This window comes from Electrona antarctica (genome assembly GCF_951216825.1).
Source record: "Electrona antarctica genome assembly, chromosome: 2".
Taxonomy (NCBI): Eukaryota; Metazoa; Chordata; class Actinopteri; order Myctophiformes; family Myctophidae; genus Electrona; species Electrona antarctica.
Window position 1 is genome coordinate 5044901 of NC_136807.1, and position 25254 is coordinate 5070154.

The 25254-nt window shown below is 42.1% G+C and overlaps 2 protein-coding genes across 3 annotated transcripts in view; one reads left to right on the plus strand and one right to left on the minus strand.

Moving 5' to 3' along the window:
* The window catches only part of LOC306937896 (stathmin-2-like), a 13365-nt gene extending 1747 nt beyond the window's left edge, over positions 1-11618 (minus strand). Inside the window, exons 1-3 of the mRNA XM_079521922.1 lie at positions 11489-11618; positions 1451-1549; positions 774-949 (exon numbers count right to left, since the gene is read on the minus strand). Coding sequence (XP_079378048.1) covers positions 774-949; positions 1451-1549; positions 11489-11510 — 297 coding nt within the window. The 5' untranslated portion in view covers positions 11511-11618. The remainder of the gene's footprint in view (positions 1-773; positions 950-1450; positions 1550-11488) is intronic.
* A 3769-nt stretch (positions 11619-15387) lies between these two features.
* rtel1 (regulator of telomere elongation helicase 1) overlaps positions 15388-25254 on the plus strand; it is a 36391-nt gene continuing 26524 nt past the window's right edge. For both annotated transcript variants that reach the window (XM_079521723.1, XM_079521724.1), the window contains exons 1-16: positions 15388-15808; positions 16696-16882; positions 17629-17722; positions 18010-18091; positions 18191-18251; positions 18780-18855; positions 19172-19256; positions 19976-20041; positions 20742-20889; positions 21049-21087; positions 21729-21801; positions 22062-22159; positions 22683-22738; positions 23269-23337; positions 24103-24162; positions 24734-24824. In XM_079521723.1, coding sequence (XP_079377849.1) covers positions 15704-15808; positions 16696-16882; positions 17629-17722; positions 18010-18091; positions 18191-18251; positions 18780-18855; positions 19172-19256; positions 19976-20041; positions 20742-20889; positions 21049-21087; positions 21729-21801; positions 22062-22159; positions 22683-22738; positions 23269-23337; positions 24103-24162; positions 24734-24824 — 1390 coding nt within the window. In that variant the 5' untranslated portion in view covers positions 15388-15703. The remainder of the gene's footprint in view (positions 15809-16695; positions 16883-17628; positions 17723-18009; positions 18092-18190; positions 18252-18779; positions 18856-19171; positions 19257-19975; positions 20042-20741; positions 20890-21048; positions 21088-21728; positions 21802-22061; positions 22160-22682; positions 22739-23268; positions 23338-24102; positions 24163-24733; positions 24825-25254) is intronic.

Sequence of the window (25254 nt, forward strand, 5' to 3'; positions counted from 1 at the left end):
TAAACTAATTATAATTATCTAATGAGGTATTTCCATAGAGTATATATATAATAGAGACTGAACTGGCGCGAAGCTCCGCCCCCCCAGCTATTCATGTCAGTGGAAGTTGCTCAGTGGCGTTTTGAAGCACCCGGAAGACTGCCGGAAGTCCCTCCCAGGACCTCAACTTTGAGGTCCTGAGTGACGTAGGGCAACTGAGCGCTCAACGTTAAAGCCCAGCTGCACGGGGTTTCCCGGTCATGAATCCACGGGTCCGCCTGTAGTCCCTCCTCCTACCACTAGGACCTAGAGCTTCAACGTTGGAAAGCCTGCCTGCCCCCTTGGGTATTTCCCTCATTAACAAACTTCCCTTGAGCTGGAGACTACAGTAATTAATAATTCTAATCTAATTCCGTTTACTTTTTTCCAATGATTTTATTTTTTTAAATACGGGGTTTGTACAATACAGTACATGTAATCCATTTCATCCATAATATCTTCACTTCAACCATAACTTGCATCCTATTTCACTTAACTTATCCACTCTTCTGAACACGGTCTTCATCAAACCCAACGCCAGTAGAGCTCGCTGTGATTGACTGAGACAATGTTCTCAAACAGAATAGTTTGGATGCAATACAGGTTATCACCTGTTTGTTTCCATGCTGCACATACACAGGAAGTTGACTGAACAAAAACAAACGCTCCACAAAATAACTGGCTTGGGAATGGCGCCTCACACGCCTCCCTCCATAGTTCCCCGCCCTCTCTTTCTCCTCTCCTCCTCCTCCTACCTTCCTCCTCTCCTCGGCATCCTCCAGCCTCCTCTGCAGCTCTCCCAGGGAGACCTCCTTCCTGGGAGGTGAGGCCAGGGGGCTGGGCTTGTCTGTCACCGGCTCAGTGGGCCACGTCAGGAAGACCTCGAACGACTGGCCTGAAAGACGCTTGTTGATCGGCTTCACCTCAATGTCTGGAGAGAAACACGGGAGCCAAAATTACACCACTAAGTTATTCGGATCAGCTGACCAGATTTTAAAGGTCCAGCGCACACGACTGAAGCTAAAAGTCGACTGTGCTTTTTTGGTTGCAGCACCAAAACTGTGGAACAACTTACTGTTCTTAGGACTGCATCCTATTTTCCATTTTGAAGACACGTATGTTCTCTTTGGTCTTTTAAAGTAACAACTGTCCCACTGCCTCCATGGAGTAATTCTTGGACTCTTTTCTTGTGCCTTTTTAAACCTCCATGTTCTCCTTCATTGTTTACTATATGTTTTTAATTTGTTTTATTTTAATGTATATGTTGTTATATGCTGTGCCGCATTTGGCTGCACCAAACATTCAGAGGGTTAACATAAAGAAATGAGGCTACCTAGGGCCGTAACAATCCTGCTGTAATTATGAGACTTTTCATGGCTGCATTGAAGGATTTCCACATAAATGAATCCAGAACAGAACATGTGTTACTGACCTTCATGTTGGAAGTGGGTGGCAGTAGAGATGGCCTGGGGATACAGACATGAACACAGTACTGACATCATTGACATCTCCTTGATCTTCTCCGTGTAGGCTGAGAGAGAAAGAAAGAGATTGAATATTCAGTAGTTATTCATTTGTGACCAACAGGCCAGTTTGGGCGGAATTAATATGCAGAGGTAAGGCACACTGCACCATCTCTGTTTTTCACAGAGAACACAACAAATAGTGATGGGTTGAAAGTGGTTAATTAACAAATGTAGCTCGCTTTTGAATATTTCCAGTTCACTTCCTGCCTTAATGTGACCTTTTCACAAAAGGTCATCTGAAAAGGTGAAGATGGTGATGCAGCTTCCCCCCCCCCCCTCTCACTCTCTTCTCTCTCTATTTATTGTTTCTCTAGAGCAGAGTACAACTATGCAATATTTAATGTGAACCTCCCCTGCTGCTGCTGCTGACTGTGCATGCAACATTACTCCAGGGCGTCTAGTGGGATTGTGGTCGTGTATGTGTGAGCGAGTTCACCAGCTCAACGGGACTGTTGTTTATGTAAGAGTTGTCAGTAGGGCTGTTCACTGTTGTTTATGTAAGAGTTGTCAGTAGGGCTGTTCACCAGCTCAACGGGCTGTTGTTTATGTAAGAGTTGTCAGTAGGGCTGTTCACCAGCTCAACGGGCTGTTGTTTATGTAAGAGTTGTCAGTAGAGCTGTTCACCAGCTCAACGGGCTGTTGTTTATGTAAGAGTTGTCAGTAGGGCTGTTCACCAGCTCAACGGGCTGTTGTTTATGTAAGAGTTGTCAGTAGAGCTGTTCACCAGCTCAACGGGCTGTTGTTTATGTAAGAGTTGTCAGTAGGGCTGTTCACCAGCTCAACGGGCTGTTGTTTATGTAAGAGTTGTCAGTAGGGCTGTTCACCAGCTCAACGGGCTGTTGTTTATGTAAGAGTTGTCAGTAGGGCTGTTCACCAGCTCAACGGGCTGTTGTTTATGTAAGAGTTGTCAGTAGAGCTGTTCACCAGCTCAACGGGCTGTTGTTTATGTAAGAGTTGTCAGTAGGGCTGTTCACCAGCTCAACGGGCTGTTGTTTATGTAAGAGTTGTCAGTAGGGCTGTTCACCAGCTCAACGGGCTGTTGTTTATGTAAGAGTTGTCAGTAGAGCTGTTCACCAGCTCAACGGGCTGTTGTTTATGTAAGAGTTGTCAGTAGGGCTGTTCACCAGCTCAACGGGCTGTTGTTTATGTAAGAGTTGTCAGTAGAGCTGTTCACCAGCTCAACGGGCTGTTGTTTATGTAAGAGTTGTCAGTAGGGCTGTTCACCAGCTCAACGGGCTGTTGTTTATGTAAGAGTTGTCAGTAGGGCTGTTCACCAGCTCAACGGGCTGTTGTTTATGTAAGAGTTGTCAGTAGGGCTGTTCACCAGCTCAACGGGCTGTTGTTTATGTAAGAGTTGTCAGTAGGGCTGTTCACCAGCTCAACGGGCTGTTGTTTATGTAAGAGTTGTCAGTAGGGCTGTCACGGCCATTTCATTTAGCTTGCCGATTAATTGTCACACAGTCCCCCTCCCACTTCATCCTGTTTTAAAGACCTGTCATTCGTTCTCCGCTTAGAAGCGCATTGTGAGCATGATGTGGTATAAGCATCATTTACAGTGAGATGGTGAACATTTTATTTTACAAAGTAAGATTTAAAGTTACCCCTGCAATACTGGCATAAATATGTAAAACAATAGGCCTATATGAAACGCTTTACTTTTTCATGCATGTTGATGATTGCTAACATTTCAAAACACTTTTTAACCAAGTTATCTAGCTACCTTGGTGATCCTGCTTATACATTTGATCCTTACAGCAATACATTTGATTAAATGATACAGTTGACAAATGTTGAGAGTCTGTCGTATAGATTCCTTAGCAATATTATACAAAACTGAAAATGTGAATTAATGTTTGCAGCAATTGTAAAAAAGAAAGAAAGAAAAATAAATCAGGTAATAGAGTGCCCTGCGGAAGCAACCACATTTTGATCTGCAGGGTAAAATACATACTCCTTCCCAGCTCAGATTATTATTTTGTATTGCATTGCATTTTGGATCTATTCCGTGGTTTTTGATGGCCCTTTCTTTGATCGTGTGAAATAAAACACTGAAGAGAGTGGTGAGTGAGTTATGCTTTATTTACTTCATTGCGTGCGTGAATGAGGACTATGATGACCAGAGAGACATGCAGGAGTAACAGGAAGGCAGCACGTTTCCTTCCACTGCAGCTGTAGCCACGAGGGCAGTCTGAGTGCAGAGTTTTGCCTGGTCATGTAGTGAATTATTAAGAGGCAAACTGTCATCTTGAAATAACCATCGACATTCTCAGTCACGCAGCCATTTAGCATGCGCAAAGATTCCAAACATCTCTCTCTCACACATGCATGCACACACATGCACACAACACACGCACACGCACAGCTAGTTTACATAACAGAATCCTACAGTATATATCTGCTGTAGGAATTGCTGTAAGGCCCATGCAGCCAGACAGAAGCCTGCTTGTGCTTGGGTTGCATTCACACACACAAACACACGTACAGTGTTCATCCCTGCTGTGCGCATGCAGCCCTGCATGTCCGTTTACATTTTTTGAGTGGTGCAACCACTCCAAGGAACAGCAATGTCCGTGTTAACCTATGTGTTCACCTAACTATGTCACTATGAGCACGAGTACCAATGAGTACCAAAAGTGGCGCTGTTGTGCCAGAAACAGAGAGAGCGAGATAGTGCTGCACTGCTGCCTGCTAATGAGAGACAGAGAGAGGGAGAGAGGGGGGGGGGGGGGGGGCTGGGGGGGAGTTGCACCACTCAGTTCACACAGGTGTGATTTTTATTATTGACGGTGACTCCATTAGTGAAAGCTGCTATTATTTTTACTTGGTCGTACGAAGGTGCCATGCACAAATAGCACATAGGACATTGCGTGAAGTTTGTAGAATTTCTTGCTATATTCGCTATTTTTGGAATTCTTTTGAAAAATGTCCACCTATACAGGCCCAAAATAGAGATGCCAGGTTGAAACTAAATGGTTAAAAGTGTCTTAGCTATACTGTTCCTTTAGAGAGTGATGGAGAGGTCACTTTGGGAGGGACAGACATCTAATGAACCCACTGAACCTACGTCAGAATACAGCAGCTGGCACACTGCAGCGGCTGAACACTCCACCATGCTCTCTTGGTTATAGCATCCATATTCTGTGGCCAACATTCACCAAAAATAGCCGATTTACAAGCTCACCTTGTAGATCAGCTATTTACGGCTAAGCTATAGCAGGAGTCCGGGAACTCCATTCAATGATGTACATTATACTCAATAAACTGTATACTGTATGGTTTAACCGATTTTGGGCGGGAACCCCTTTTGGTGTTAGCATTATGTTATGCTTTAGCTATTGAAAAATAGCAGATCTACAAGCTCATAGCGCGCCACCGAGTGGCGCGCTACGAGCTTGTAGGTCTGCTATTTTTGAAAAATCGAAGAACGATTGACACAGAAACATAGCTTTTTCAGAAAACTGTTGGGATGTAGAAGACATTTTTAGAATCTGATCTCAGGCCTAAATGGGTTAAGTGGTTAAAAGACAGTGAGACAGCAAAGTATCTATGACCCAGCCTGCATAGACCAGGTAAAGGTCATCTGAAACAGCAGACAATACTTGGAACTCTCTCAGGTGGAAGAACAGACTGCGCTCCTCCTATTGGGAGATGCCAAATAGAAAGACAAGCAGACCATTTGCTTAATTGTTTAGGCAAAATAATGATTTTCTTGGCACAAGCCTCAGATCCTCTGGGAGTTCGTTCCAAGTTCCAACTAATACGTGGCATAGATAATAATGAACTAAATTCCGGCCTCACCATGTTTTGTTTTAACTCAACTCATTAAGTCAGAGATGTCATTTGGCCCTAATCCATCAGCAAAGAAATATTAAAACACCTGTGAGCTCCCCGCCCCTGAACAGATGATTACATTTTGGGTGGAAACGACATGGCAGAGACGTAGTAGCACTGTAGCACACCAATGTACATACAGTAGTATCTTCAAATGAAATGACATGTGGACCATCATTCAAGTGAGCTTCAGTTAACATCAACATTTAAATTTCATATTTTAATTTTGGATATGCATTACTATAGTTTCAACAGGCAATAGACTACACTGCGGTTATTTAGAAAGGATTACAGCATCTCTGTCATGATTTTACACAAAAAGTATAATGTCCGTCCGTCCATTATCAGACAGATAATGCACTAAGGGGATATCGATGCCCACGGCTACTTTCTACAGTTAGCCACGATTGGTGTATGATCTGATTACCTAAACTAAATTGAATCAGGATCAATAAAGACTCCCTTGACCGACTTTCGCATGTACCTCCCAAATCTCTTAGAGTCTCCCCATCGCACGGTGTGCAAAGAAACAAATTACAGTCGGGAGGCTTAAATCTGCTTCTGCGCGTGGCCCTAGTCGACTCGATGGCCTGATTGTGACAATGAAGTGGGGTAACAGTGTTTCTAATCCTGCCACAGCAGACTGTCTGTCCCTGGATGTCCCTGGTTTAACCCATTTTGACCTGGGAACGATTCTATAAATGTCTTCTAAATCCTGACAGTTTTCTGAAAAAGCTATGTTTCTATGTCAGTCATTCTTCGATTTTTCAAAAATAGCAGACCTACAAGCTTGTAGCGCGCCACTCGGTGGCGCGCTACAAGCTTGTAGCTTGATCTACAAGCTTGTAGCTTGTAGATCTGCTATTTTTCAATAGCTAAAGCATAACATAATGCTTACACCAAAAGGGGTTCCCGCCCAAAATGGCTTAACCAATACTCTGCCCATAGACACAACATCCATAACCTCTACCTACAATACATCTATCTGATGTGTCTGACTGAGCAGAAGCCACATGGGAAATTAGGCCCAGCTTCCCACATTTCTCATTATATTATTTCTACTCTCTCTCTCTCTCTCTCTCTCTCTCTCTCTCTCTCCTGTCTCTCTCTCTCTCTCTCTCCTGCCGTGCCCCTGTAATATTATTTATCACTTCATTCCGACATGTCTCTCTAGCCCAATCTCTTTTTTCCACCATCTCTGTGCTCTGCCTTCATCTATCTTTCATGGCTCTCCTGCGTATTTCTCCCCGTCTTGTTAATTTGCTTTTCAGGCGCTTTGCAGCTGCTAGGATTAGTGGAACTTTTTAGAGTGCAGACTTTGGGTGCACTCACACCTTTAATGCAATTCTCTGTGCTCGTTGGATCAATGCTGTGTAGTATCATGGCCGCCCAATGCATTTCCAATGGAGGTCACATGGTTTGACACAACATTGTGTTGTATGGGGGGGAGGGGCGCAGTCGAAACTCAGCTGAAAGCCATACAACAGACCCCTCCCCCTATGTTGTGTCAAACCATGTGACCTCCATTGGAAATGCATTGGGCGGCCATGACACAACACAGCATTGATCCAACGAGCACAGAGAATTGCATTAACCGTGTGAGTGCACCCCTAGATCAAGCTGAAATACCGCCGGTACCCAGGTACCTGTATATGGAATACCGGTACCCAGATACCTGTATATGGAATACCGGTACCCAGATACCTGTATATGGAATACCGGTACCCAGATACCTGTATATGGAATAGCGGTACCCAGATACCTGTATATGGAATACCGGTACCCAGATACCTGTATATGGAATGCCGGTACCCAGATACCTGTATATGGAATACCGGTACCCAGATACCTGTATATGGAATACCTGGTACCCAGATACCTGTATATGGAATACCGGTACCCAGATACCTGTATATGGAATACCGGTACCCAGATACCTGTATATGGAATACCGGTACCCAGATACCTGTATATGGAATACCGGTACCCAGATACCTGTATATGGAACCCAGATACCTGGTACCCAGATACCTGTATATGGAACCCAGATACCTGGTACCCAGATACCTGTATATGGAATACCGGTACCCAGATACCTGTATATGGAATACCGGTACCCAGATACCTGTATATGGAATACCGGTACCCAGATACCTGTATATGGAACCCAGATACCTGGTACCCAGATACCTGGTACCCAGATACCTGTATATGGAACCCAGATACCTGGTACCCAGATACCTGTATATGGAATACCGGTACCCAGATACCTGTATATGGAATACCGGTACCCAGATACCTGTATATGGAATACCGGTACCCAGATACCTGTATATGGAATACCGGTACCCAGATACCTGTATATGGAATGCCGGTACCCAGATACCTGTATATGGAATACCGGTACCCAGATACCTGTATATGGAACCCAGATACCTGGTACCCAGATACCTGTATATGGAATACCGGTACCCAGATACCTGTATATGGAATACCGGTACCCAGATACCTGTATATGGAATACCGGTACCCAGATACCTGTATATGGAATGCCGGTACCCAGATACCTGTATATGGAATACCGGTACCCAGATACCTGTATATGGAATACCGGTACCCAGATACCTGTATATGGAACCCAGATACCTGGTACCCAGATACCTGTATATGGAACCCAGATACCTGGTACCCAGATACCTGTATATGGAATACCGGTACCCAGATACCTGTATATGGAACCCAGATACCTGGTACCCAGATACCTGTATATGGAACCCAGATACCTGGTACCCAGATACCTGTATATGGAACCCAGATACCTGGTACCCAGATACCTGTATATGGAACCCAGATACCTGGTACCCAGATACCTGTATATGGAACCCAGATACCTGGTACCCAGATACCTGTATATGGAACCCAGATACCTGGTACCCAGATACCTGTATATGGAATGCACACTGAAATCTTTGCAAACACAGAAAGCCACACCATGTCTATCCTGTGATAATGTATGTGGGCGGCGGTGGCTCAGGGCTAGAGTGGCCACTAGGGGGCGGCGGTGGCTCAGGGCTAGAGTGCCTGGATGGGAACCGCAAGGTTGCCAGTTCGAACCCGGGCTCCCCCAGAGTTACTGTCGAAGTGTCCTTGAGCAAGACACTGAACCCCTAATTGCTCCCGATGTGCTAGTTGGTGCCTTGCATGGTTTCCGCTGCCATCGGTGTATGAATGTGTGTGTGAATGGGTGAATGTAATGCACAATCTATGTAAAGTGCCTTGGATAAAGGTGTTATATAAATGCACCATTTACCAATGTAGGAAGGTTCATTAAATTCATGTCTTCCCTTGTGGCCAAAGTTGTAACTAAGAACACTAACTACGAGTACCTTCCAGGATGTCAGACATCATGTGACCAGTCTATGAGGTCAATATGATGTCATCTCCAGATTTGGGCAAAGTCACTGCTCCAATGCCCTCCAAAGCATGATTATGATGACCACGTGCTCTTAAATCCAGCTGTCCATCGGTCAAGTTCGTAATGATTGTGAACCGACATTTCCATCCAATTATTCTCACACTGCATCACGTTAGTAACGCTGAACTGAGGGAAATCTCAACATTTTACACTGTTGTTTTGTTGATGAAGATATTAACATTAAACTGTCTGCATTGGCATCTTGTCCAGTAGTAATCGATAATTGAAATACATTTTTACGGAAATGCTCGTACTAGGATCGAAACGGTCTAGGAGAGGATATCTGATCAGATCCTCTTCTAGACAGATCTGACTTATAGTTGTGATGGTTTTGGTGTGGTTTTGTTTGTGTGTGTGTGTGTGTGCGTGCGTGCGTGCGTGCGTGCGTGCGTGCGTGCGTGCGTGCGTGGGTGCGTGCGTGTGTGTGTTTTCTTTTATTGCAACCCTCATCTCCTCATCATTAAACAAGGATTAGTGTCCAGAACCTTGTACAACCTCATCTCTCATCTCTCTCCATCATCAGGTTCACAGAAGAACAATAGATTCACAGTGACAACTAGAAAAATGTGAATGGTTAGGACCGGTTATTGTGGGCCAGCAATGTTTGGGAAACAGGCCGGTGTGAACATTTTGGGGCAGAGGTTCTTCCTTGGCCTCCAGGGAGTGTGCATGCACGCAAAGTTTTACTCCGATCCAACGGTACCGGAGATTAGCTGATTTTCTTCCTTGGCCTACTGGGAACGTGTGCAAAGTTTTATGACAATTGGATGCTGCGTTTATGAGTTGAGGCATTTCGTTCAAAACGGGCCACTCTGAAAGATCTGACAGATCTGTCTTGATCACATACCGGTAACTAAACAGGCAATGTGTACCGATTCGTACACATTGACAGACGGACGGACACACGGTCGGACGGACAGGGGCAAAAACGTATAGTCTTGGCCACGCCCTCGGCCTGGCGGAGACAATTACTTACATGTTTGACCAAATATATGCCAAGGAACAACAAAGGCATTAAAAGGAATTTAAAAATCATCTTTTTCTACAAAAAAAAACATCATCGTCAATAATTGTGATACATATTCGAGATTATAATATTCAGCTAAATAATGGAGAATAGTCCTGCAGCTATGACATGCTTAAAACCCATTTTGGGCGGGAACCCCTTTTGGTGTCAGCATTATGTTATGCTTTAGCTGTTGAAAAATAGCAGATCTACAAGCTCATAGCACGCCACCGAGCTTGTAGGTCTGCTATTTTTGAAAAATATGACATAGAAACATAGCTTTTTCAGAAAACTGTCAGGATTTAGAAGACATTTTTTAGAATCTGATCTCAGGTCAAAATGGCTTAACATGCAACAGCAGACTGCTGTGTGTGTGCCCCTGCTCACACACGGCTGTGTGCCCCTGCTCACACACCCTCTGTTGTCACATGTACTCTCCAGGGTGTGGCTGCTGTGACAAAGCACTATTGATCCAGTGTCACACGCGTGTGTGTGTGTGTGTGTGTGTGTGTGTGTGTGTGTGTGTGTGTGTGTGTGTGTGTGTGTGTGTGTGTGTGTGTGTGTGTGTGTGTGTGTGTGTGTGTGTGTGTTTGTGTGTGTGTGTGTGTGTGTGTGTGTGTGTTGCCACATGTGGCACAGAAAAATTAGACAATATCATAATAATAGTATCCACCCATCTCTCACCACCTGAGCCTACATACACACGCGCACGCGCGCACGCGCGCACGCGCGCACGCACGCGCGCACGCACACATGCACACACACACGTTTCCAAAATGACCCTTTTGTGTTCTCTGAGTGCCTCTGGGTAAGTTGCACAACACATCCCTGATGGCAGAGATATTATTCTGCAAAATATATTGGTCTAAGCTAAAGGCTGTATGAGGTTATAGTCCTACAAAAAAAGTTATTCCTGATATTCTACACTACACTGTTCAAATTCTGGTTCTTGGGCAGGTGTTGTCCAATCATAGCATCTCGGAGAGTGTGCAAATGGAACCAAATGGACCAGTATAGGGTACATTCGGTTCCATTTATACACTCTCAGAGTTACACGAACACTCAGGATTTTACAGTGTAAGCATCAAAGGAAATCATTACAGTGTGGAATTGGGAACTATATGAAGCATTAACCAAGATGGAATAAAATAAAGTGACTCAGCACCTCAGTACAGTTATAGTAAACTAGTAAACTTGTAAAATACTTTTTTCTAGAGCTAGGCTATATGCATATAAGCTAAAAGGCTATACCATTTCAATGTTTTCAGCACTTCTCCAGACGCAAGGATTTGTCAATTAAACAATCACGTTACAAACACGCCGTGCATCATCACTCAATTGCCTGGATATTAGCCAATATTAGGCTACTGTAACTGATGAGAAGGGTCAGTATAACCTCACTACAGTTTTCATATGACTCACAGAGTGATATGTCATTTAGGCATGTTTGTCAGTTTAAGTTATCAGCCTATATGAATTTGCAAAAAGGAGTGGTCTTCCTATCTACAGTACTGTACAGCCTACAGCGTCGTTCGTATTTCATTTCCTTTCCAATCGAATTAATTGCCATAATGTTCCCAAAGCACTCGATGGCTATTTCTTGAGGAGATCTATAGAGATGCTGTCATTTACCTGACATGACGCTGGTTGCCATGGCTGCTGTCTGGATGTTCAAGCGATATGGTCAATAGGAAGGAATTGTTAACCCGTGAAGGCGAGAGTCTCCGTTGGCCTGATGCTCGCCGTCGCCCCGGTAAAGAACAATGAAGCAATATAACTTCACCGGTAGAGCTGCTGGGGTTGTGGTCTGTCAGGGGAACACGCGCACGCGCACAGCGAGAGAGAGAGAGAGAGAGAGACCTTACCCACTGGGCCACTGCTCTTCAATGCAACATTTTGACGTGTGGGTGTGACATGACAAACTGAGAATACATAATTATTAGACCTACATATATGCTTTATACTGTGTTTAGGGGCACTTATCCTCGCCCGCAGGTGCAGCCAACTGCATCCTGACCTATAGCTACAACCTGATGGCGTCTGTTTTGACTAATGAAATGATTACTATATTTACCCAGGGTATCTGGGCTAAGCTCAAGAACTTGTTTCCAGCCAGGCCCTGCTCATAGAACATTTCATCGTAGTGGTTCAATGCCTTGTTCAAGGGCACTTCAGCGGTAGTAATTTTAACGTGTCGGACCGCTGATTCGAACTGGCGACCTTCCGGTATCAAGACCGCTCCGCAATCCGTTCGGCCACCGCTAGCCTATGTATTTTCGTTAGCTTGTAAATCAGCTTTTCTTAATTTTCGTGCAACATCGTCAGACAGTATGAAATAAATAGGGCTTCACTTGGTATATTATTATGAACATCAGAATGATTCTGTTTGTAGGCTAGATGTGGATTGTCGTTGTCTTTAACTGCCCAGGTGCAGGTGAGCGTTTGTACCAGGTTAGGTTAGCCCGACTCAGCTCTGATACAGTTGGGTGCCACCGATATTGTCCCTTATCATTTGACCCATTTAGGCCTGACCTCAACATTTTAAAAAATCCTTCTAAATCCTCCAGTTTTCTGAAATAAATATTTTCACGATTTTTCAAAAATAGCAACCTACAAGCTCGTAGCGCGCCACTCGGTGGCGCGCTATGAGCTTGTAGATCTGCTATTTTTCAATAGCTAAATTATAACATGTTTAAAACACCAAAAGGGGTTCCCGCCCAAAATGGGTTAACTGTCCTTTTGCGCAGATCACGCAAACCTCAGCAAAAAGAAAAGGACAATATCGATGGCCTCCAACTGTACATTACCATGATGGAATGAATAGTTCAGTTCAGTTCAGCACCACGGCCAGCGCTGCATGCTGGCCCCTTCATCAGCGAGCTCATAGTCATAGCTCGTTGAGTGGAGGGAGGCTGTTCTAAATCAGCTTGATATGATCACCACTACTACACTATGATGATCAGATTCACACCTGGCACTGCACTGACTAATATACCAGGCTGGAGAATGCATTATGCATACGGGGTCCCTGTGGGGTCCTTGAAACGTTGAAGACCTCTATTATCTATACAGGACTACAATATAGGCCTATATGGACGAAAACCATCTGGAGATAATACATGGCAGTGAGCATCTTTCATTTACGACTTCACAGTTCACACAGGACCATTTCAGTAAAAAAGAAGAAGAAAAAAAAGATAATTGAATTGGTTTGATTTATGGCTCAAGAAAGCAACACACCAATTTGCATATTGTGCACATCTATAGAAGAGAACAGAATTCTCACCCATGAAGTGTAATGATCTCTGCACATTTCAAACAGATATATAATATTCTCCTCTCTCTTGTCCCTCAGAGATGTGATAATATTACCAATTACAGGGGTACCCTGAGGGTGCCATTTTCCTTGACAATTAAAAAAATAACTGCTCACCATTTATGAGAATGCATGCATGGATATTAACATCAGTCAAGTTTTGGTATTCGACAACAGAATAAAGGGCCTATCTATCTATTTTCGATAAATTCCACAAGATTCTGTTTGTATGTGACTGTAAGTGATTATGTGTCCTTTGCATATCTGAAGAACTGCTCATCCAATCAACTTACGGACTTGGTGTGGGTATTGCTGAGGACCCAGGGGAGTGCTGAGTGTGAAGACGGCCAAACCAGCAATTGTCCAGAAACTATGTGCGGTCTGAGCCCAAATATGAGAAGACTGATGTCATATTGATGATGTAACTGAAGGTTTTCTGCCCATGGTGTCAGACGATGGAGAGGGCCACTATATTATTCACATTCACTCCAGAGGGGCCACAGTGCATGTTTGTCGTAGCAAAAATAGCCGATCTACAAGCTCAAAACGCGTCGCGCTGCGACACGTTTTGAGCTTGTAGATCGGCTATTTTTACTATATTTGAATTGAAAACCTGAATACTGTTTTGCCATTTTTTAATTGGAATCCTGAAAAGTAACATTTTTAATGAATTTCAAATGCATAGAGTTATAGTTATGTTAACTGTATGAACTGTTAACAAAACTACATTGGACAAAAGACAATAACTTTTTAATACTAGTCATTAAGTACTATAGTAATTTAATACTAGTCATGAAGTAATTAAAGCGAGTTTGGAATTGTAACAACTGAAATCAATACTTATCAGTATTCTGATATTAACAAAACAATACATGCCCTAAGGCTTATTCCCATTGTGGTCCATGGAGGTCTGTGAAGTATAGGACACAGGACACTAATGAATATACTTATGGCTCCATTATATATGGCCCCAAACCCGGTGGGGTTTTGGAAGTAAGCGTTACATATCAAATACTACAATAAAAGTGTTCATTTATCCATTTGTAACATAGTGTACAAATGTAACCAAATGGACTCATACGGGCCATTTGGTTAGGTTTGCACAATGTCTGAGTTAAATTAACACTGAGGATTTACTGTTTGTTTTTCACTACTGCAACCTTTCTTTCATCACATGTAGCCTGCAGGCAACATGATGTATGGCATTCTGTCAGCCCTGTAGGTGTGGCAGTCTGGACTAAATGAATATGGATGAAGTGGCTCCTTTGAAATTGAGCTATACTGCATCACTGGACAACAATCCAGATAAAAACATATACTGTGCATTTATATTGATCGTTTTTCCATTTTAATTAAGTTTGCTTGCTTGATGACAAAACATGAATTCAATATGCTCGGTCTGGAATAGGCATATAGGTATGCATGCAAAGAAAATCCGGTTTAGTAAAATAAATACATGTCACACGCGGAGCTGCGGCAGTATTATTCTTGGATTATCCAGTATTATCCAAGATCAAATATGATTTTTTGATTGTATGGACAAATGTTAGCTGTGATACGGACATGTAAAGAACATGTGTGTAGCCTATACCGGTAAATGAATCCGGAATATTCTGAATATGTACAATTTATTCTATCCTGGAGGAGGCTGGCAGGCGGGGGAAGGGGGGGGGGGGTAAAGCATCATTAATCACATACACACGTGTGTGTGTGTGTGTGTGTGTGTGTGTGTGTGTGTGTGTGTGTGTGTGTGTGTGTGTGTGTGTGTGTGCGTGCGTGCGTGCGTGCGTGTGTGTGAGAGAGAGAGAGAGAGAGAAAGTTCACCATCAACAAACAATGTGTCAGATGTCAGATAAAGATGAATACAACCTTATTGTCCATTACATTTAACATAAAATGGAAATGCACACTGGCAGTATAACTATAAACAATAAAAAACACAACTAATAGGCTACATCAAATTGAAATACACAAATAAATACAAATTCAATATATAAATTCCATATTCCCAGGGCCATAACTTAAGCCATAACAGCAACCCATTATTGGGTGGTGGGGGGGGGGGGGGGGGGGGGGGGTTATGTGAAGAATGATAATTTACTATCTATTCAGCCCCTTTCTCCCGTTATGATACTTTAGTATAGTTTTATTTTGAAAAGTACAGTTGAGACAAATACTTGTTTTATTTTGAAAAGTACAGTCGGACGGATGATGTCATTGCCGTTTTGTGGACTGCGCAAGCGCGTCGCGCCAAGCATAAAAATAAAGAAGTTTACATGATGAAACAACATAAGTAATCCTTAACTTTACGTCTTATTAGAACATTTAAAAAAAATAACTAGAGAACTTTCAAAATGTTTTAAACCGTTTACGTGGAACGATCAGGACCCAGGAAGAACGTACCAAGATGTATTATTATTTAACATGCTAAATGACAATGTCAGCTAACGTGTGAGTTGATCAATCAATCAATACTGTAGCATTATTTAAGTAACGTATATTGGTCGATTGTAGCGTTAGAAAGAAACAACATGGCTACAACATTGAATATCGAAGAGGTGGATGTACAGTTCCCCTTCACGCCGTATGACTGTCAGAAGGATTATATGAGCAGAGTGATCCAGTGTCTGAAACAGGTAAACACACGTTCATTGTGATTCCGTGTTGTGTTCCATAGATACTCTATAACTCAGGGTGTGCAAATGTAACCCTTTGTTTACATTTCTGCATTCACAGATTTAAGCTGTATAATGGGACTGTTCTGCATGTCAAAATTGGAGGCTCGAATCTGTTTATGAATTGTGTTTTTTTTGCACTGTAATTCTGCAAACTGTTAATAAATATTTCAATCAATCAATCAATTTTATGTACAGGTTTCATGGACAAAGTACTTGAATAATGGGACTGTTCTGCATGTCAACATTGGAGGCTCGAATCTGTTTATGAATTGTGTTTTTTTTAAATGTACTGTAATTCTGCAAACTGTTAATACATATTTCAATCAATCAATCAATTTTATGTACAGGTTTCATGCACTTGAAGGACTGTTTATGACGTCTGGCATCTACTGTATGATGATGTCTCTCCCCCTCTCTTTATCTATATAATCACAAAGCAATGTGTCATCAGCTTATAATTGGGTCATCATCAGCATCCGTTGTCAAAGTACCGTACTTGGATTAAAGTATATTTTGTGCTGTGACGTCATCAGCAGCACTGTGTGTCTGACCTGTATCACCAGCCTTCTCCGGTGTCAACAGTGTAGTATGATATCATCGAATTATGACGTGAGTCAGTGAATAGTGATGTGATGTTAGTCATGTACGTAATGGTATGATTCGAACATGCACACACATGGCTTTAACTTTAAATAACTTCATATAAAGAATCAAATGATTGATAGACACCACAAGACAACGCAGATTTTCGTTCTGATTGTGATGAAGATGATCCTAATTCTTTGTAGTTTCCTCGTGAATTGAGGACCAAACCAGCGTCCAAAACCTCTGTCTGTGTCTTTCAGGGGACAAATGGAATTCTGGAGAGTCCCACGGGCACGGGGAAAACCTTGTGCTTGCTGTGTGCCACTCTCGCCTGGAGGGACCATTTCAAAGACAACATTTCAAAAGAGAAGATCAAACAGAAGGTGGGAGGAGAGGCACTTCTGAAGGACCTGAACCAATGGGGGAAGGGCAGCGGTGACGCCTCAAGTACGAGCATTATTACACACGCACTTGTTGAACATAAATCAGTGTTACTGGTTGAAAGTGCTTAATCCATTTTGACCTGAGATCAGATTCTAAAAATGTCTTCTACATCCTCATAGTTTTCTGAAAAAGCTATGTTTTTTTTTATGTCAGTCGTTCTTTGATTTTTCAAAAATAGCAGATCTACAAGCTCGTAGCGCGCCACTCGGTGGCGCGCTATGAGCTTGTAGATCTGCTATTTTTCAATAGCTAAATTATAACATGATGTTTAACCCATTTTGACCTGAGATCAGATTCTAAAAATGTCTTCTACATCCTGACAGTTTTCTGAAAAAGCTATGTTTTTTTTTATGTCAGTCGTTCTTTGATTTTTCAAAAATAGCAGATCTACAAGCTCGTAGCGCGCCACTTGGTGGCACGCTATGAGCTTGTAGATCTGCTATTTTTCAATAGCTAAATTATAACATGATGTTTAACCCATTTTGACCTGAGATCAGATTCTAAAAATGTCTTCTACATCCTGACAGTTTTCTGAAAAAGCTATGTTTCTATGTCAGTGGTTCTTCGATTTTTCAAAAATAGCAGACCTACAAGCTCGTAGCGCGCCACTTGGTGGCGCGCTATGAGCTTGTAGATCTGCTATTTTTCAATAGCTAAATTATAACATGATGTTTAATCAAAGCTTGATCACAAGGGAAGAAATGCCTGTTATTTTGTCCTACTAAAGTTTAATGTTGTATCTCCACCAGCGAGTTACTCAGATCTTCCTAGGATCATATATGCATCCAGGACCCACTCCCAGCTCTCCCAGGTCATACATGAGTTAAAGAACACTGCATACAGGTACAAACACATCATTTTGGTTCAGTGTAATTCTGTATTGTTCTGCGTGGGGGCTTTTTATTGTTGGTTAATATGGTGTTAAACTTTTTTAAATAGTCGATCTACAACCTCACAACTTGTCACGTTGCGACCCATTATGAGCTGATAGTTATTTTCAAAAATGAGTTGTACTTTTTACAACAAAGTGTATGAGCACAAATTTAAAATGTTGGAACAAACTCAATAATGAGGTGATTGGCATGTCTTTTCTGTTTTTGTACTGTATGTCTTTGCCCTTTGTCCCCCAGACCCAAGATGTGTGTGTTGGGGTCCCGAGACCAGATGTGTATCCACCCGGAAGTGATGCGTCAAGAGAGCTCCCACATCAAGGTATAGACATGGAGAACATCTTCAGTTTGTGATGTGCTTTCACCATCTTTGCAATGATCTTCGATTTCATACTGATTCCCCACACCGTTGTCTTTCCAGATTCACATGTGCAGAGCGAAGATATCCAACAGGTCATGTAAATTCTACAACAACGTTGAAGGTAATTGTTTCAGTCACACGTTTCTGTTTTGGGCATGTCGTTATAGCAAAAATAGCAGATCTCTAAGCTCACAAGGCATTGCATTGCGATGCTGTGATCTTAGAGATATTTTTGCTTTTCTTCATACTACAAAGTATAAAGCATACAGAAAGCAGATGTTTGAACCAAGGTTTCATCTGGACAGTACACACTACACTACACGGTATCATTGGAATATTGACCATTGTTTGTCATTGCACCCAGTTGTCTTCCTTCAAACTTCAATACCATTTGTATTATGTCTTATCTCAAGCTGGCCACAACGTCACACTTGTCATCTATTTGTTCTTTATTTATTTTCTGTGGTGCTAATGTTTTTGTCTGGGTTTGATACAGTTTTAACCATCGCACCACTTGTAAGGAATTGGGTAAAGCCGGGATATTGCTTTTGAGGGGCAAGGTTATATTAAGGAGCTTTCCCACACATGCTATTGTATAGTAGTCACATTACATTTGGGATCCTGAATGTCATCTTCTCACTGTCCCCAGAGAAAAGTACAGACGAGGTCTTGGTGAAGTCCATAATGGACATAGAGGACCTTGTAAAATTTGGCATCAAGCAAAGGTCAGACATTTCCTCCCTGTCTTCTCACAAACACATCTCCCTGTTGGTAGTGCTTATCCACCATGCTAACCATTACATTTGGCCTTTCTGAAGTTTCTGAGAGTGTCTTATAGACGGCTAGCATCCTGTTGTTCCCATTGTAACTCTGAGAGTGTCTTATAGACGGCTAGCATCCTGTTGTTCCCATTGTAACTCTGAGAGTGTCTTATAGACGGCTAGCATCCTGTTGTTCCCATTGTAACTCTGAGAGTGTCTTATAGACGGCTAGCATCCTGTTGTTCCCATTGTAACTCTTGGCTGCCTTGTTTTCATGTAGTTGCTGTCCGTACTACCTCGCCCGTAACCTAAAACAGAATGCAGAGATCATATTCACGCCTTACAACTACCTACTGGACCCTAAGGTGAGTGGACCTTCTGACATTCCAGTCAACAAGGAGGCATAGTAGCCCTTACGCCAGGGCTCCACCGGACGCGTTGTGTCTCCGTCGCGTGCGTCAAAAAACGCACCGGTTCAATTTGAATGCACGCGTCGCGTCTCCGTCAACGCAACGCAACGCGGGCAGTGGAGCCACCCTTCATTGATTAAAAAGGGAACATTCCCTGACGGTGACGGAGACGCGACGCTGACGCGCCCGGTGGAGCCCGGCCGTTAGTTGCCTTGTCAACTTAGGAGAAAAAAAATGCTATGTCATGCGATTCAAAAGGCTTGAGAAGTGCTTTTTCAAGGGAAATGTTAGAGCATGCTTATAAGATGCTTTTATGTGGTTAATTTGTTAAAGCACTGGTTTTTAAACGTGGGGTACAAGGATGGGGGTTCCCCAGTTACATGAAACCATTTGGACTCTTATGGGTCTGTATACCACCGTCAAGAGTTACAGGGAGGATTTCACAATGTAGCCAGAGATTCATTGATTATTAATTTAAACAAACGGCGGTCTGTGCTCCATAGCCTAGCCCTAGTGCATATCAAACGGACTGAGAATCTCGGTTCAATTTAGAGTGCACCATCAGAATTGTTATGACAAGAAGAACTGTTTTGTCATTCATCTTATTATGTTGCAAAATGTGTAATGGTTTGAAAAACCTTTTCCCCTTTTAATTTCTTATATTTGTCCCGTAGAGTCGCAGAGCACACAACATTGAGCTGAAAGGGTCCGTGGTCATTTTTGATGAGGCACACAACCTGGTAAGGGACCTCGCATCTTAAAGGAACATTCAGTGATTTGGGTGATTTGGAAAACCACCCAGTCCGCCCGGTAACAAAATGTGCACATGCACGCTCTACAGTGGGGGGAAGTGCAACAGGCCAACAGCATGTGCACCAAGGCCCGCCCCCACTCGATCATGATTGGAGGAAGGCCCCACTCATCCTGATTGGATGAAGGTTTTGCCACCAAAACTGAAACTAGGGTTTTTTGACCCCAGGGGCTCACTGGGGACAGGGAGGAACTCCTTATATGGTCAGCACACTCTATAGTAGGGAGGATTATCCAGAAAAAAAGAAAAAATAAGTGATATTTGAATTAAGTCAAATCACTGAATATACCTTTAATGACTTATATTGACAATTCTAAGTCTAATGACAAATTTCTTATTGAAGCCATATTGGCTTCATTTGAGAGGACAGTGAATCGAGACAGGATATGGACTGGAGAAGGGATAATGTAGAGTGCAAATTGAACCCAGGGCGCTGCAGTTCTGTTGTCGGTGTAATTAACAACTTGAGACAATTTACCCGTACTACAACATCCTAAGTACCCCTTTTTCCCGTCTACCACATTTAGAATTCCAGATTAATACAATTAAAAAATACAAAAATCGTGGCACTAGTTATTAAAAACATTTCCAAATATGATGTTTTCTTTGCTGTCCCCTGTGACCCACAGGAGAAGATGTGTGAGGAGTCCACATCATTTGACCTGACGCCCTACGATGTGGCTTCAGCCATCGATGCTGTAGACAAGATGCTTGTAGAGAAGGCCGACGAAGAGAAGTCCTCTGGCGGGGCCTTCAATGAGGAGAACAACTCTGGTGGTTAGGACGCTATAGTGAAAAGTATCACATAGGAAGTAGTTCATTGCATCTTCTGACCATGATGTTGGACAAACAGGGCTGTTTATTTAGTGATTTTAAAAAAAGAAATGCACACACAAGTAAATGACTGGTGATTCCGTATTTATTCTTTTGTTTCAGGTTTAAAAATTTCTTTAGAAGATATTGCAAAAACAAAAGGTAAGCATTTGTATTCTTTTCAATGGCAGTAATACCTTGGAATTATATTAATTATTTTCTGTGTACTAGTACCTTTGAGATGATTATTACACTTTATACATTTTTTTTTATCAAAGAAACTACTACCACATCAACACATACCATACACATGACAAAGCAACTATGATATGTATTTAATGACAAGTGCTTGATAAATAACACTTAAAGATGTGTTGGCAATATTGATATGAGAAGCAGGCGCCCATGTGTACGCCTGATAATCTCATGTTGTTTTCCAGTGATACTATTCTGTATTTTATGACGTAGATTTAATTAATGAAAGGACTGAGGATCTCATGTTGTCACCAGTTGATAATATCGGCTCTTTTTTAACCCATTTTGGGCGGGAACCCCTTTTGGTGTTAGCATTATGTTATGCTTTAGCTATTGAAAAATAGCAGATCTACAAGCTCATAGTGCACCACCGAGAGGCGCGCTACGAGCTTGTAGGTCTGCCATTTTTTTTAAATCGAAGAACGACTGACATAGAAACATAGCTTTTTCAGAAAACTGTCAGGATGTAAAGACATTTTTAGAATCTGATCTCAAGTCAAAATGGGTTAATATGTTTTACTTGAGTCACTTCCTGTGTGGTTTTGCAGAATTCCTCCTGGAACTGGAAGCTACCATTGATTCCTTTGAGGTCCCTGACAAAGGGATTACTAAACCTGGAAGGTAAGCAAACAAAGTTCCATTTGCCTAGAATTCATTCGTCACACTAATATCACTTGATCTACTCACATACACATGTCATTGAAAAGAGCACACGAGTGATTCAGCTAGGTTGCACTGATTGGAAAGTGCAATTTGGCATTTTGAAACTAATTGAAACATTCTGCCTGCCTGTCTACCAACACACACACACACACACACACACACACACACACACACACACACACACACACACACACACACACACACACACACACACACAGCTTCATTTATGAGCTGTTCGAGATGGCTCACCTCAACAATACAACCAAGACGGCCAGATTTGAAGCTTTGGAACAAATCACCGGGTACCTGGCAGGAAGTGAGCATCTCTTGTTTTGTTTTGCATGTCATGTCTGTGTTCACATATATATCTTAAAGGGGAAAACCACCCATTTTCAACATTTTACTATGTCATTAATATACCTTAGAGCTGTTGTGTGGAAATAATAAAAAGTCCCCCCATTCTGTGTTTCCTAGAACTGTAATTATGAAAAAAATCATTAACATGGTGAAACACATCTTGATGACATCATCAAGATGTGTTTCACCATGTTAATGATTTTTTTCAAACCTCTAGTTCTAGGAAACAAAATGGGGGAACTTTTTTATTATTTCCACACAACAGCTCTAAGGTATATTAATGACAGTAAAATGTTGAAAATGAGTGGAATGCCCCTTTAATCAATTAAGCCCTATTTTCTTTTTTAAAGTCTTCCCAAAATAAGAGATAATGTTGCGTTCACAATTGCCAAATAACCTTCAATCAGTCTTATCTACCACTATAATGGAAACATATTTTATTATGTCATTAGTTTTATTATGAAATGTTCGTATGTGAACAGGGTCAGCAATATTCACCAACACCACTGGATTGCAGAAGGTGGCAGACATTATTCAGGTAGGCCTTCATGTGAAAACGTTATAAAATGTAGAGTTGCAACAATGTCCGAATCACAATGAAACTGGTGGCATATCTACTATAGTGTCTAAATCTGCTTCAAATAATTGTATTGATATTTTGAGTTGAGAGACCACGTCCAATCACTGCAGATGTGGTACTAGCTATAAGCCTATCTCACAGAATTTCCCCGCCCCCTTAATACGCCCCCTTTCGGGGTTAGTGGTGATAGCGTGACGTCACTCCATAGACGCTACATGTTAACAGAGGTAATTTAAGAAGTCTACAACTTTTGTTTTCTCAAGGTAAGGTTTGTTCTATCTGTTCGAGCTGATTTACCATCTTGTTTGCTTCATAATAATATTGGTCTGTCACATTTTTACATTAGAAAATGTACTCAGATTCTCCAGAGAAAAAAACGTGTAAATGCTAATGTTAAATGACACCACTATTTACCGGAAGTGGGCGTGGAAAGCGGGCTGTGAGATAGGCCTATTCCTTATCCTTTACTCACTCTCCATTCATTGTAGCTGGTGTTCCCTGGTGGTGATCCAACAGAGGGCGCCAAAGGGAAGGACATGCAGTCCTCTAACTCTAAGGTTAGTGAACACAGTCAAAGTAACTTTAACCTGCATACTCTAATGCAGACTAAACTGAATCATTACTCTTTTTTTATTTTCCTAATGCGTTTGTTTTCAATCATTAGTTTCAGGTCTCTTCAATACAACATGATACTCTATTTTTAAGTAATGGTCCCATTTCGAGTTAAATAGATGATGAAGCAGCGTATGCTTTTTTAACCCATTCAGAACGGGAACCCCTTTTGGTGTTTTAAGCCTTATACTTTAGCTTTTGAATAATAGCAGATCTACAAGCTCATAGCACGGCACCGAGTGCCGCGCTACGAGCTTGTAGATCTGCTATTTTTGAAAAATTGTGAAGATTCGGCACAAATCTTTGAATATATATTCTTTCAGAGTTTCAGAGTTTTTAACTCGAATCTTTGCTTCTGGGGGGGTCCCTGGAACAACATATTTTCAGATGGAGGTCGGTGGGGGGGTCCATGACATGAAATATTGAGCACCACTGATAAAGAAACATAGGTATAAATTTCGACATCGGGCCTAAAGTGTGGTCACGTTGTGATTGACAAGTCACTACCACTTAGTACAACAGGTATCAGGATAGAGGCGTAGCAATGAGTCACAAGCTGCACCCTCTCATTGAAACATGGTCACTGCAGAAAGTGAAAGTCCATGATGGTGACAATACATAACTGTGGCAAATATTTGCTGAACTCCAGGCTTCATAATGGGAGTTCATGGTGACGTCGTGGTGAGTTTGTCTATATTTTTCTTTTAAAGGGTGATCCACAAGAGGGAGGAAAAGGGAATGACATGAAATCCAACATTGTTATGTTCAAGGTCAGTGGATGGACACACACACACACACACACACACACACACACACACACACACACACACACACTCACTCCCATCTGCATTGATTCCACAGAGCATGTTTGTGCATTTCGACACAACCTAATGATTAATTCATGCAGTAACATGAGCGTGTTATCTGTCCCAGGTACATATCCACAAAGACAACAGCTTGTTATTAACAGCTTGTTATTAACAGCTTGTTATCTGTCCCAGGTACATATCCACAAAGACAACAGCTTGTTATTAACAGCTTGTTATTAACAGCTTGTTATCTGTCCCAGGTACATATCCACAAAGACAACAGCTTGTTATTAACAGCTTGTTATTAACAGCTTGTTATCTGTCCCAGGTACATATCCACAAAGACAACAGCTTGTTATTAACAGCTTGTTATTAACAGCTTGTTATCTGTCCCAGGTACATATCCACAAAGACAACAGCTTGTTATTAACAGCTTGTTATTAACAGCTTGTTATCTGTCCCAGGTACATATCCACAAAGACAACAGCTTGTTATTAACAGCTTGTTATTAACAGCTTGTTATCTGTCCCAGGTACATATCCACAAAGACAACAGCTTCCACAAGAAAAAACAACAGATTGACGTCTGGTCGGCATCCTCCTCCTCCTCATCCAAAAAACAAGGTAACAAACACAATGTGACGAGTCAAAGGTCGGTAAAAAATCACACCCGTGTGAACTGAGTGGTGTAAGGTATTATATAGCCTGATCAGCTGTGGTCTGACGTAATGTCTGACGTAATGAAATCACACCTGTGTGAACTGAGTGACCATAGCAACCATGCTAATCTTTTTGGTACGAACAAACACGTGGACACGTGGACATGTAAACTAACAAAGCCAGTTGTTGGAGTGGTTTACACCACTCAAAAATCACAGCCGTGTGAACTGAGTGGTGCAAATCCTCCCCCCCCCCCCCCCCCCTCTCTCTCATTAGCAGGCAACAGTGCAGCACTATCTCTCTCTCTCTCTCTGTTTCTGGCACAACAGCGCCCCTTTTGGTACTCATTGGTACTCTGTGCTCATAGTCACACACAAACACACACAAACATGAA